Source organism: Salvelinus alpinus, chromosome 7 (assembly GCF_045679555.1).
Source record: "Salvelinus alpinus chromosome 7, SLU_Salpinus.1, whole genome shotgun sequence".
Lineage (NCBI taxonomy): Eukaryota > Metazoa > Chordata > Actinopteri > Salmoniformes > Salmonidae > Salvelinus > Salvelinus alpinus.
In genome coordinates, this window is record NC_092092.1 from 35653557 (window position 1) to 35668216 (window position 14660).

Here is a 14660-nt window from a genome sequence, read left to right on the forward strand (position 1 = left end):
AGGCGGTAGGGCAGGCGGGCAGCAGAGGAGAGGAGGCACTGCTATGTGCTGGCCTCCATGGGAAGAGGGTGTGGCCCGGCCAGAGGGACAGATAACGGAGAGATGAACGAAGGGAGGGATATCAGTTCGAGGCCAGGGTCGCAAGTGGTGGTGACAGTCTATGGGCAATACAAGTTGAGGAAACCTGAAGGGGTACTTTGGGGAGAGGTGAAAATGCTGTGAACCCGCGAGGATGTCATAAACTACAGTCGAGTGAATCAGTGCTTTATGATTCACAGCTTGGTGGAGGCAGGTTATAATTTCTCAGTAGAAATAGTTGGGCCTTGGCTGAGGGAGAGCTGGGGAGGACCAAGTGCACTTTGATCATGCAGATCTGTGGCTAATTTGTTTGACAGATGATAAAACCAGTGCAAAGGGGATAGGGAGTGGCAACACACTGATAACCTTTGATAGATCTGCTCATTGCTTTTCATTTGACTTCCACCTCTATAAAAAGAGTAATACTTAAGCTCCGACTATGAAAGCGATCACACTCAGATAACAAGGGAGATATCTACATTCATTTAGGCAGTAACACTGCCTTTACTAAGAAGCCAGTACTTGCAGTATATTATTGTAAATCAATATATCTCAACATATTTAGGACAGTGAAAACCATTGATCACCGTTATACTGTACTTGCATGCATATAGGCCTTAGGCCAAAATAATTGTTTCATGGAAACACTACTCTTTTCTATGGGTTAGCCTGTAACATTTTTATAAGCAGAGGGTCAACTAACTTCCTCTTTTGTCCTATTCTTTCTTTACCCACAAGAACAGAAACGGTTCCTCTTATGCTTTAAAACGGTGTGTGCCAAAGCGGAAGTGAGTTTATATCGCATTCTAATTTTAAAAATGACCTTACTCAGCCCTTCTGCATTGTTCCAGGACCGGGTTAACCACCTGTTTGTAATACCGATAGTGCTCCACTTCTGGCCTGGATCCAGTCGAATTCGAGGAAAGTGTGGGGAAGAGGAGGATTGTGTAATGTTTTTTTTGTGGGTTGACATGTTTCATGGACGGTTTCCAATGTGGGTACAGCATGCTGTGTGTGTGTGGGCTGCGGCTGGCTGTAGGGAACACCCTCCGTACCAACAGGGGCCCCTGTGAACACTGCAACAGACACACTGGCCATCAGAAACCGTTCAAATGTCTTATGTCATTTAGTGACTTTGCGAACTCTGCCAGCTCTTGCAAAACCAACATTCCTGCTTCTGTTGTTCATTTTTGGCAGCTGGCTTGGGTTGTCAATGAAATCAGACATTTCGCTAGAGTAAAGGGGAAAAAGAGGAGATTCTGCAAAAGCTCCAAACATTAAGACAGGGAATTCACTTCCAAGAACAAAAAAAAAAGAGAGTCATGCAATTGGCTAGGGTAGAATGCATTAAGCCTCTGGCAAAGACGTTGGCAAGCCACCCTGGATAAAAGGACACCTCTCCTCCCTAAAACTAGTGCTCCAGGAACCGTGTCAAACCGCTGACCCCAAATCCTCTGCAATATATTATGGGGAACAAATAAGCCAGGAGACCACAGTGATTTATATCAGGCGTGCCATGTCCCGCCAGTGCTCCCTGAGTTCATTCATCTTTTGCAAACGATACATGGCCGTATTTCCCACTCATTTCCCCTGCAAGGAAAGGAAAAGTGCTGTGAAGGCCAAGACACACCACAAGACGCGCACAAGCTATGCCTGAGTATTCAGCCGGATACCAATCATAAAACCAAACACTTCAGACGAGACAACATGAACAATATGTTCAGAACTTGCCCACTGTACATTTGACAGCTTGGATATGTGGTTGATTGAAACCAAGGGCTTTGATTTCTTTCATATTGTTGCAGTTCTAAAGGGATAGTGGCCAGACCGTCGATCGTAAGGCAATAAATCAGAAATCATCAGAATAACATGCACACATCCAGTCCAATCATCTAATAAAACATTTTTTTTTTTTAATTTATACAGGTTTTTCTCATTGAGATAACATCTCTTTTTCAAGAGAGACCTGGTCCAACAGCAGCAGGGGGGGAGCAAAGTTTCAGACTAAACAACTTACATACACTAACGCAACATTGAACCAAACTATAGGCACACACACAGTACAACAATTACATATTACGTAACAAAGGACTCCAGTACCTTTGACAGTACAGACAATTTTGATATGGGTCGATAGTTGTCAAGTAGCGAAGGATCTCCACCTTCCAGGAGAGGCAGTTCAAAAACAGATTTCCATAACTTCGGGATTTCCTTAATGTCAAGCGTGAGGTTAAAAGTACATGTTAAGGGGGAGCAATGATGTCAGCAGCTAGGTGTAGGAGGCGGGGGTCTAGTTCATCAGGGCCAGGGGATTTCTTTCTATCAATTTCTTTCAGGGCTTTATGCACTTCTGAAACGGAGAAGGATGAGAAGGAGAACCTGGCGAAGGAGTGCACAGGGGTGTCAGGTAAATTCACAGGGGGCTCATTTATACCTTCAACCTTTTCAAATAAACTGCCTGCATCTAGAATATGCTGATTTAAGGCTTTCAGAATAGAGGTTCTCTCAGTTACAATCTGTGTCTCTACCAACAATTGTTTTGGAAGCTGTGTATCTTTTTTTGCACTCCAAACCTTTCACTACTTTGCCAAAATTTGGAGGGATTATTTAAATTATCCGAAGTAGATTTAAGGTAGTGGTATGCTTTCAGTTTTTGGTCATTGCCACACCCATATTTCAAAGACATTCAAAAGCCATCCAATCATCCTCTTGGTGTAGCCCACATAGCATTTCGTTACCTTATGATTTTAGTAAATTCATCAGTAAACCAAGGGTCTTTCTGCACTTAATCCTGAATTATTTAAAAGTTGCATGCCTATTGCATACATCCTGGAATGCGTTGTGGAAGTAAGATAAGGCTAGTTCAACATCAGGGACTAATTCAACTCTATTCCATTCCATGCTAGATACATCATGTAAAAAACCTTGAATATCAAACTGCTTCTAGTTTCTTTTCGTAATGACACGTGGAGATCGCTTAGGAGTTTTACCATCTCTCACACAGGAAATAGCACAGTGATCACTAATGTCATTTGCAAAAAATACCAGAAGCATTAAAACGATGAGGAGTATTGGTTAAGATCAAATCAATCAAAGAGGATACTTTATAATCAACCTAGTTACACTGTTGACAATCTGGGTGAGATTATAGGTATTTCATAGAATTTAGAGATGATCAGAGCTAGATGTTAACCAATCCTGATTCAGATCACCCATCAGGACAAACTCAGAATTGACATGCTGTGATAACAATTCGAAAAAAATACAATCCAGAGAGCCAGCAGTAGCAGATGGAGGTCTATAGACAACAAGATACAACAATATCTAAAGATGAGCCGAGGTTTAGGTTCAAAGACAGATATTCAAATTGCTTAGGTTTAGTAACAGAAGTCAGAACGACCGCTGAGAAATTGTCTTTTACGTATACAGCAACATCACCACCCGTAGATTTATGATCTGCACGAAAAATATTGTAACCATTTATGCCAATACTTTTGTATGAAATAGATTTTTGGAGCCAGGACTCAGAAAGCATAAATACGTCAGGGTCGTCAGTTTCTATCCATATATTCACAAAATCAAGCTTCAGTAGAAGACTTCTTACATTCATATGCAGAAACTTCAGGCCACTCTGACTACTTAATTCGGCAGGGGTAAAAATGTCAGGACCTAGGTTAGATTGTACATTTCCAGACAGTAGAAGCAGCAAGATAATGGCAAGCCTAGATCGGGGGGTTTTACAGACGGGACTTGAACGACAATCCATAGTCACCAGTCTTTAACGCCACATATTTCAGGAGATGTGTGAAGTCCAGAGACATGGTTAAGCACCAAGAGAACAGTCCTGACATGTAAGCGCAAGAGTCAGATTTCTCCCATGTTGTTTGGGAGAAATGTGCATAGTTCTCACGTGCATTTATGGAGCAAGAGGGTGGTTTCTCCCGAAACACGAAGGAGAAACAGTCATGTATTTCCTCATTCACAGAGCAACGGGCTCTAAAAGTATTGCCAACATTGTAAAAGCCAAGGGCAGACAACAGCAAAATGAGCGACAGCAGCATGTTTGTTTATTGCCCTATCAATTACCATGGGAGAAAACTTTGTATGTGCCTAGCACTGTGTTAACAGAACAATCTAAGATACGTAGCCAACGCAACGCTAAACCCTCATTAAATGAGCTACGACTTCAAATGAAAAACGTTCCTAAATAATAATACAAAACACAGCAAGAATCACTAATCAAATAGTCCAACAGCAGATCAGTAAACAAGTCTGCGATGTATGCGTATGATGTAGACGAGCAAAGCTCCGGGGGGAGAGAGGGAGGGAGAGTGGCGAGGGCACCTGTAGCAGACTGGGAGAGACAGACCAGGGCAGGCGGGGAGCAGTGCAGCAGGTAACAGGAGGCGGCCGAAGAGAGGCCCTCAACTAGGCAGACATCCAGGGCGACAATAGATTATGAAATAACCGTTGGGCAGAAAACAAAACCATGAAGGTGATATAATCGCTAACCAGAACGGTAATAAAAATGGCTAAAATCCAGACCAGAATGGACAGTCATGTAAAAGCAGGAAGCAAAATGTTTGGTGATCAGATCCAGTGTGATGTTGTGTTCACACTGCCCACAAAATGAGGTGGAAAAAAAGACATGTACTCTTGCATTCACACTAAATCTATATAGCCTAAGTCTAAAAACAGTTAGAGGAACAGGTGCAGATAGGTAAGTCTTCACATACTGTACTCCTAACCTAAGTTTGCTCAGAGCAACACAAAAGGAATTCTATGGAGGAAATAGTACCACTTTTTGCAAACAGAACCATGCTATATTGAAACCTTAAGAACAACAGGCCTATACCTCGACCCTCTCTATTATGTTAACCAAACGTAGAACACATGAAACCCTTATCTAAAGACTAACTGCACAACAAAGAGCTGGACCTTTCAGATGCTTCAAAAAAAAAACACTAGATCCCTGCGGTTTCAGATGCTTCAAGAAACACTAGATCCCTGCGGTTTCAGATGCTTCAAGAAACACTAGATCCCTGCGGTTTCAAATGCTTCAAGAAACACTAAATCCCTGCGGTTTCAGACACTTCAAAAAAAATAACTAGATCCCTTTGGAGACTCAGTCAAGGTGGTTCTGAGGAGTTTTACCAATAAACTTGTTAATTTCAAAAAGGGTCTGCAGAGAACAGATAAATCCACATTGACTCTGTTCAGCGATATCAAAAGTAAAATTCATACAGTAGCTGCCAAAGATGATTTGATATGAAGAGAAAGAAAATATATTTTGTGTATGATTTGGCTTTCTAGACATGTTTTATTAGAATTACTGTTTGTGTAGATTTCTGCACATTATCCGCAGACTATTCTTATTCCCCATTTCTCTGTTCAACATAATGACAACACATTTCTCAGTGTCTCATATTTTCAGAATTTTGAGCAACCAGGACAGAGGAGGAAGTGTGAAGCAAGGGTTATTTTGAAGCTTGATTCTGTTTAAATGACTTCCAGACTGCATCCTCATGGGGGCAGGGACTGGCTCCAGCTCACACCTGTTACTGCCCTCCTCTGTCCAGTCCCTCACACTGCACCACTATCACTGACATCTTCACATTTTTTGCTAAATAAAATGCATAATGAATGAACCTGACAAAGTCATTACTACCACCCACATTTATAAATATATCTTATCTATTGTATATAATTTGCATCTAATCTATAAAGGCAAACCAATGTATGGTGGTCTTAAACATATATAAATATACACTGAGTATACAAAACATTAAGAACACCTGCTCTTTCTTGACATAGACTGACCAGGTAAATCCTGGTGAAAGCTATGATCCCATATTGATGTGACTTGTTAAATCCACTTCCATCAGTGTAGATGAAAGGGAGGAGACAGGTTAAAGAAGGATTTTTAAGCCTTAAGACATGGATTGTGTATGTGTGCCATTCAGAGGGTGAATGGGCAAGACAAAATATTTAAGTGCCTTTGAACAGGGTATGGTAGTAGGTGCCAGGGGGCACTGGTTTGTGTCAAGAAGTGCAACACTGCTGGGGTTTTCACTCTCAACAGTTTTTGTGTGTATCAAGAATGGTCCACCACCCAAAAGACATCCAGCCAAATTGACACAACTGTGGAATGCTTTGACACCTTGTACAGTCCATGCCCCGACGAATTGAGGCTGTTCTGAGGGCAAAAGGGGGGTAGCAACTCAATATTAGGAAGGCGTTCCTAATATTTGGTATACTCAGTGTATAAGTAGCCTTGTTGCACAAGCCTTGGCTTGGAACAGCCGGAAGGGCTCATTAGGGGAAGGATGCTATTTCTTGTTTCTGTAGCGTAAGGCAGCTTCATGTGTACCGCTTGGACAGGACGCTAGTCTTTTGCCGGGCCTATTCAGTGTGACTACAGTATATACACTATATATACAGAAGAATGTGGACACCCCTTCAAATTAGTGGATTCGGCTAGCTCAGCCACACCCGTTGCTGACAGGTGTATAAAATCAAGCACACAGACATGCAATCTCGATAGATACATTTGCAGTAAAATGGCCTTACTGAAGTGATCAGTGACTTTCAATGTGGCACCGTCATAGGATGCCACCTTTCCAACAAGTCAGTTCATCCAATTTCTTCCCTACTAGAGCTGCCCCGGTCAACTCTAAGTGCTGTTATTGTGAAGTGGAAATGTCTAGGAGCAACAACGGCTCAGCCGCAAAGTGGTAGGCCACACAAGCTCACAGAACGGGACCGCCGAGTACTGAAGCGCACTAAAATAATTGTTTGTCCTCAGTTGCAACACTCACTACCGAGTTCCAAACTGCCTCTATAAGCAACGTCAGGACAATAACTGTTCGTCGTGAGCGTCATGAAATTGGTTTCCATAGCGGAGCAGCCGCACACAAGCCTAAGTTCACAACGCCAAGTGTCGGCTGGAGTGGTGTAAAGCTTGCCGCCTTTGGACTCTGGAGAAGTGGAAACATGTTCTCTGGAACATGTTCTAATGTTCTATTAAATCGCACTTCACCATCTGGCAGTCTGACGGAAGATTATGGGTTTTGCGGATGCCAGGAGAACGCTACCTTCCCCAATGCCTAGCACCAACTGTACAGTTTGGTGGAGGAGGAATAATGGTTCAGGCCCCTTAGTTCCAGTAAAAGGAAATATTAACGCTACAGCATACAGTGACATTCTAGGCGATTCTGTGCTTCCAACTTTTTCCTGTTTTTGCCCCTGTGCACAAAGCGAGGTCCATACAGAAATGGTTCGTCGAGATCGGTGTGGAAGAACTTGACTGGCCTACACAGAGCCCTGACCTCAACCCCATCAAACACTTTTGGGAAGAATTGGAACGCCGACTGTGAGCCAGGCCTAATCGCCCAAAATCAGTGCCCGACCTCACTAATGCTCGTGGCTGAATGGAAGCAAATCCCCGCTGCAATGTTCCAACATCTAGTGTAAAGCCTTCCCAGAAGAGTGGAAGCTGTTATAGCAGCAAAGGGTGGACTAACTCCATATTAATGTCCATGATTTTGGAATGAGATGTTCGATGAGCAGTGTATATTCATACAGTAACAATTGTTTTTCCATTGATGTTGAGTGTTCTAGAATGAACCAGTTGTCCTACACATTCTAGGGGCATTTGCTGTTACTTACAACACACCCGATGAATACACACTTACAATCAATCCATGATGAGTTCAACACACTGCATGCAGACAGATGGTTTGGTTGGGTCAGATTTAATTTGACCGAAAGACTATAGCGAGAAGAAAATATGCATGCAAGTGTCAAAAGATCTGTGTATAAATTACAAACAACAAAGGAGCCGGGGCTCTGAAGAATGCTCCCAAATGACTCCAGCCTGTCTCTGTAAAGCAGAACCATTTGTATGGATAGAGTTTCTCACAGTAAACCTAAGCCCAAAATGCACAGAGCACATTTCTCAAATGAATCCATAAATCCATTTCTAAGTCATGGGGGCTTTGAAGTCATTTCTATGGCTTTGAATGAAAGCAGTCAAACTGGGCCGACTAACTAGCTTTGGAATTTGTCTATTAAGTGAACTCACTAGCAGCTCATTATGCACTTTTACCCCTACCCACATGTACATACTGTATTATCTCAATTACCTCAACTACTTCGTACCACTGAGCGTTGACTCGGTACTGGTATTCCTTGCATATAGCCTCGTTATTGTTTAAATTGTGTTACTATTTCCTTTTTTATTTAGCAAATATTTATCTTACTTTTTAACTCTGCGTTGTTGGGAATGTCTACAGTAAGCATTTTACTGTAAAGTTGGTGCATGTGACCAGCATGTGACCAATAAAATTTGATTTGATCCCCAGTAGAGAAAAAATGTACATTTTCTCGAGACAACTCAGTGAATATTGTAGAGACAGGTTATTCGATATGTAATACTTACAGAGGCTCTGTCTTAATTTAAATAACCCATTCCCCACTGCTCCTTAAGATTCAGCGAATCTTGAATTGGACTGACATTTACTGTTTGTACAGTTACATGTCACAGTCATTCAGTAAATGGTAACATAGCTGACACCATCACTTCAGACTATAGTTCCTTTCAGGTGTACCTCTCAGCTTTAACTGTCACCCACAGTGCAGCACAGTTCAAGAAGATATCCCTGCTTCCAGTGGCGGTTCTGTGGGGGGGGGGGGGGGGGGGGGGCAGTGCCCCTGTGACAACAATTTTGGACCCCCTTGTGGCCCCCCTAAATGTGGAGTATGAAACAGTTTTTACATAACAAATTTTTGCGATCGTTCTTTTTTTACATCCGTTATTAGACAGTGGCAACGATGATGATTATGAACATGGTCTTTTGCCTGCTAATGCCTGCAATGCAGTGAAGAAAACGATGACAACAATAACGTCTAATGTAACTGGCCCCTCTAACAGTACAACTGGCCCCAGCTAAGCCCCCCCCCAGTTGAAATGGTCTAGAACCGCCACTGCCTGCTTCACCAACTCATCCTCTCCAGTCGTGGCCAAAAGTTTTGAGAATGCCATGGACCCAAAATATCGATGGTTTGTTCCCCGAGCCACTTAGTTATCACTTTTGCCTTATGGCAAGGTGCTCCATCAGGCTGGAAAAGGCATTGTTCATCACCAAACTGTTCCTGGATGTTTGGGAGAAGTTGCTCTCGGAGGATGTGTTGGTACCATTCTTTATTCATGGCTGTGTTCTTAGGCAAAATTGTGAGTGAACCCACTCCCTTGGCTGAGAAGCAACCCCACACATGAATGGTCTCAGGATGCTTTAATGTTAGCATGACACAGGAGTGATGGTAGCGCTCACCTTGTCTTCTCAGGACAAGCTTTTTTCCGGATGCCCCAAACAATCGGAAAGGGGATTCATCAGAGAAAATGACTTTACCCCAGTCCTCAGCAGTCCAATCCCTGTACCTTTTGCAGAATATCAGTCTGTCCCTGATGTCTTTCCTGGAGAAAAGTGGCTTCTTTGCTGCCCTTCTTGACACCAGGCCATCCTCCAAAAGTCTTCGCCTCACTGTGCATGCAGATGCCCTCACACCTGCCTGGGCTGAATTGCAGTGGAAATGTTTTTGGGGGATTCAGTTCATTTGCATGGCAAAGAGGGACTTTGCAATTAATTGCAATTCATCTGATCACTCTTCATAACATTCTGGAGTATATGCAAATTGCCAACATACAAACTGAGGCAGCATACTTTGTGAAAATGTATATTCGTGTCATTCTCAAAACTTTTGGCCACGACTGTACTGCCCTACTTCGACCATCCTCAACCTTCTGTGCGTGATACCAAACTAGTCATTCGGAATTCAGCATCTCAGACCATCTCTTCACCCTAATAGCAATAGGCACTGTTTCCTCCACCGTTTTATTCCCTTTTTCAGTCCAGTGGCTCATTTGGAATGCAGCGACTTCTGCTCACACTCTGCATTATTCACCGTTTCCAAGAAACTCTACGCACCCTGGAGGACTATGCCTTCCTCTCCCATTTCCATATTCGTCCTTCAGGAATCTACACTACACTGTGTTAGGGTTTCGAAATCTCACTTGGAGAATACAAATTTGGCTGTGGATGCGAGCCCCTCGCAGCCAGAGAGACAGCTGGAGACTGATTTAACATGCGACTGGAGGGACCCGGTCAGCGGTTTGGCAGCCAAGGACAGGCTCTGTGTTTGTTGGTCTACTGGTGGGGCCTAATCACCCACTGACCAGCCAGTCAGCTGTCTTTCTGTCTGTCTGGAGAGGCCAGAGTGATGCATTCATACATATGTGTAGGAGTGAGGAGCGAATACCAAGTAAGATTTCTCATAACACCCAATTTCTTAAGTCAGAGGAATGATGGGGAGCTTCATCATGAACATAAAATTAAGTAGCAGCTTGTTGTCAGAGCCAAGGTCCAACAATGTCCAGCATACCTGGAGCAATTGGGGTTAAGTGCCTTGCTCAAGGGCACAGTGGCAGATTTTTCTACCTTGTCGGCTCCGGGACTTGAACCAGTTACCTTTCAGTTACTGGCACAACGCTATAATCCTGAGGTTACCGTAAGACCTGGCTGTCTCCAGCTATGCCAAAACTCACATTTAACTAGAAGCAGAGGTGAACTAGACAAGATCTGAATATCTCACATATTGTTCAATGCAAATATTTGGCTGATTAGAAACAAAAACATAGGCTGTATATACACTGAGTATACCAAACATTTTGAACACCTTCCTAATATTGAGTTGTACCCCCCCTTTGCCCTCAGAACAGCCTCAATTTGTCGGGGCATGGAGTCTACAGCGTTTCACAGTCGAAAGCGTTTCACAGTGATGCTGGCCCATGTCGACTCCAATGCTTCCCACAGTTGTGTCAAGTTGGCTCCTACTACCATACCCCATTCAAAGGAACTTAAATCTTGTCTTGCCCATTCACCCTCTGAACGGCACATACACAATCCATGTCTCAATTGTCTCAAAGCTTAAAATTCTTTCTTTAACCCTGTCTCCTCCCCTTTATCTACACTGAATGAAGTGGATTTAACAGGTGACATCAATAAGGGATCATAGATTTCACCTGGTAAGTCTGTCATGGAAAGAGTAGGTGTTCCTAATGTTTGTACACTCAGTGTACAGTATATCAGGGGTAAACAACTCAGGCCCTCAAGATCCTCAGTCCAGCTGTTTTTAACCTCGTTGGATCCTAATTGATATAAGGCCAGGATGAAAAAGGAGCAGCATACAGCACATCGGCCCTCAAAGACTGGAGCTGTGTAGTATTATGACTAACCATGCATATGTCTGTGCATCAGCGGATGGTGGGTAGATCAATACTCACAGGAGCCCACGTCTCCTTGCAGCTGTAGGATCTGCGGTATGGCCACGGTGAGGACCACAGCGTCAAACTGCTCCGTGGCCGTACCCTTCCGACACACCTCTCAGCTCGCTCCATTCTGGTAGATGTGGGTGACTTGGTGGTTAAAGAACACCTCTGCCTCTGCCTCTGCCTGGGTGCAGAGATGCAGAGTCGGCATTGTTGCAGTGAAATAGAGGGACGGACGGAGGAAGAGAAGGAGAGAAAGAGAGGCGGTGAGGAAAAATCCAGAGACGATGTCAAATACAGAGAACCTGTTTGATTGTGCATCACTGGGGAAATGATTCAAACTTTGTGGTTAATGATACACACAGCCTGGAGATGGTTACACACACACGCACGCTCTGCCGCACATGGCGGTGGCAAGCGACGAGTAGAACAGTATGTTACCTCACCACAAACAGTAATCAAATGATGCACAATGAGGAGGAAACACAGAATGAGACAGTAAATTAGAGCAAGGATGCACAGCTCTTCTCTCCGAGGACCCGGAGTTGTACATTCCAGAATTAGACTACAGAATCTCTTTAGAGATGAAGAACCAGGTTAGGCACACCATAGAGGTCCAGAAAAAAATATAAATGGAGCCCTTAACCTCTTTTTAGTGGAGACTAGAAATAAAATAGCTGGTGTTGCATGAGGGTTGTGATTTGATCTGCTAACACTGTACTATTAGGTTTTGTAGGCGTCAATTCCTGTGAATGTTTTCTAAAAGGCCTGTACTGGGTAATACTGTAGATATCCCCCTCCTTTATCGGTTGATAGTAGAGGTCGACTGATTACCATTTTTCAACGCCGATACTGATACCGATTATTGGAGGACCAAAAACATCCGATACCAATTAAATCGGCCGATTTAAAAAAAATGTTTTATTTATTTACTGGTAATAATGACAATTACAACAATACTGAATGAACACTTTTATTTTAACGTAATATAATACATCAATCAAATCAATTTAGCCTCAAATAAATAATGAAACATGTTCAATTTGGTTTAAATAATGCAAAAACAAAGTGTTGGAGATGAAAGTAAAAGTGCAATATGTGCCATGCTCAGAACATGAACATATGAAAGCTGGTGGTTCCTTTTAACACGAGTCTTCAATATTCCCAGGTAAGAAGTTTTAGGTTGAGGTTATTATAGGAATTATAGGACTATTTCTCTCTATACCATTTGTATTTCATATACCTTTGACTATTGGATGTTCTTATAGGCACTTTACATTTACATTACATTTAAGTCATTTAGCAGACGCTCTTATCCAGAGCGACTTACAAATTGGTGCATTCACCTTATGATATCCAGTGGAACAACCACTTTACAATAGTGCATCTAACTCTTTTAAGGGGGGGGTTAGAAGGATTACTTTATCCTATCCTAGGTATTCCTTAAAGAGGTGGGGTTTCAGGTGTCTCCGGAAGGTGGTGATTGACTCCGCTGACCTGGCGTCGTGAGGGAGTTTGTTCCACCATTGGGGTGCCAGAGCAGCGAACAGTTTTGACTGGGCTGAGCGGGAACTGTACTTCCTCAGAGGTAGGGAGGCGAGCAGGCCAGAGGTGGATGAACGCAGTGCCCTTGTTTGGGTGTAGGGCCTGATCAGAGCCTGAAGGTACGGAGGTGCCGTTCCCCTCACAGCTCCGTAGGCAAGCACCATGGTCTTGTAGCGGATGCGAGCTTCAACTGGAAGCCAGTGGAGAGAGCGGAGGAGCGGGGTGACGTGAGAGAACTTGGGAAAGTTGAACACCAGACGGGCTGCGGCGTTCTGGATGAGTTGTAGGGGTTTAATGGCACAGGCAGGGAGCCCAGCCAACAGCGAGTTGCAGTAATCCAGACGGGAGATGACAAGATGACTTTAGTACTGCCAGTGTAACAGTATAGCTTCCGTCCCTCTCCTCGCCCCTCCTGGGCTCGAACCAGGAACACATCGACAACAGCCACCCTCGAAGCATCGTTACCCATCACACCACAAAAGCCGCGGCCCTTGCAGAGCAAGGGGAACAACTACTCCAAGTCTCAGAGCGAGTGACGTTTGAAACGCTATTAGCGCGCACCCCGCTAACTAGCTAGCCATTTCACATCGGTTACACCAGCCTAATCTCGGGAGTTGACAGGCTTGAAGTCATAAACAGCTCAATGCTTGAAGCACGAAAGTGCTGTTTGAATGAATGCTTACGAGCCTGCTGCTGCCTACCATCACTCAGTCAGACTGCTCTATCAAATATCAAATCATAGACTTAATTATAACATAATAACACACAGAAATATGAGCCTTTGGTCATTAATATGGTCGAATCCAGAAACTATAATTTCGAAAACAAAATGTTTATTCTTTCAGTGAAATACGGAACCGTTCCGTATTTTATCTAACGGATGGCAACCCTAAGTCTAAATATTGCTGTTACATTGTACAACCTTCAATGTTATGTCATAATTATGTACAATTCTGGCAAATTAATTACGGTCTTTGTTAGGAATAAATGGACTTCACACAGTTCGCAACGAGCCAGGTGGCCCAAACTGCTGCATATACCCTGACTGCTTGCACGGAACGCAAGAGAAGTGACACAATTTCCCTAGTTATAAGAAATTCATGTTAGCAGGCAATATTAACTAAATATGCAGGTTAAAAATATATACTTGTGTATTGATTTTAAAGAAAGGCATTGATGTTTATGGTTAGGTACACATTGGTGCAACGACAGTGCTTTTTTTGCGAATGCTCTTGTTAAATCACCCGTTTTGCAAAGTAGGCTGTGATTTGATGAGAAATTAACAGGCACCGCATCGATTATATGCAACGCAGGACACGCTAGATAAACTAGTAATATCATCAACCATGTGTAGTTACCTAGTGATTATGTTAAGATTGATTGTTTTTTATAAGATAAGTTTAATGCTAGCTAGCAACTTACCTTGGCTTCTTGCTGCCCTCGCGTAACAGGTAGTCAGCCTGCCACGCAGGCTCCTCGTGGAGTGCAATGTAAGGCAGGTGGTTAGAGCGTTGGACTAGTAACCGGAAGGTTGCAAAAACGAATCCCCGAGCTGACAAGGTAAAAATCTGTCGTTCTGCCCTTGATCAAGGCAGTTAACCCACCGTTCCTAGGCCGTCAATCAAAATAAGAATGTGTTCTTAACTGACTTGCCTGGTTAAATGAAGTTGTATAAAAAAAAAAAAAAAAAATTAAAAAAGCGGCCACAATC

At 43.2% G+C, this 14660-nt stretch overlaps 1 protein-coding gene across 7 annotated transcripts in view; it reads right to left on the minus strand.

Moving 5' to 3' along the window:
* Positions 1-14660, minus strand: part of LOC139580899 (renalase-like) — a 51707-nt gene that overhangs the window by 30975 nt on the left and 6072 nt on the right. For 5 of the 7 annotated variants that reach the window (XM_071410038.1, XM_071410042.1, XM_071410039.1 and 2 more), the window contains one exon: positions 11420-11588. In XM_071410038.1, the coding sequence (XP_071266139.1) occupies positions 11420-11588 (169 nt within the window). The remainder of the gene's footprint in view (positions 1-11419; positions 11589-14660) is intronic. The other 2 variants (XR_011676115.1, XM_071410041.1) reach the window with 1 other exon arrangement.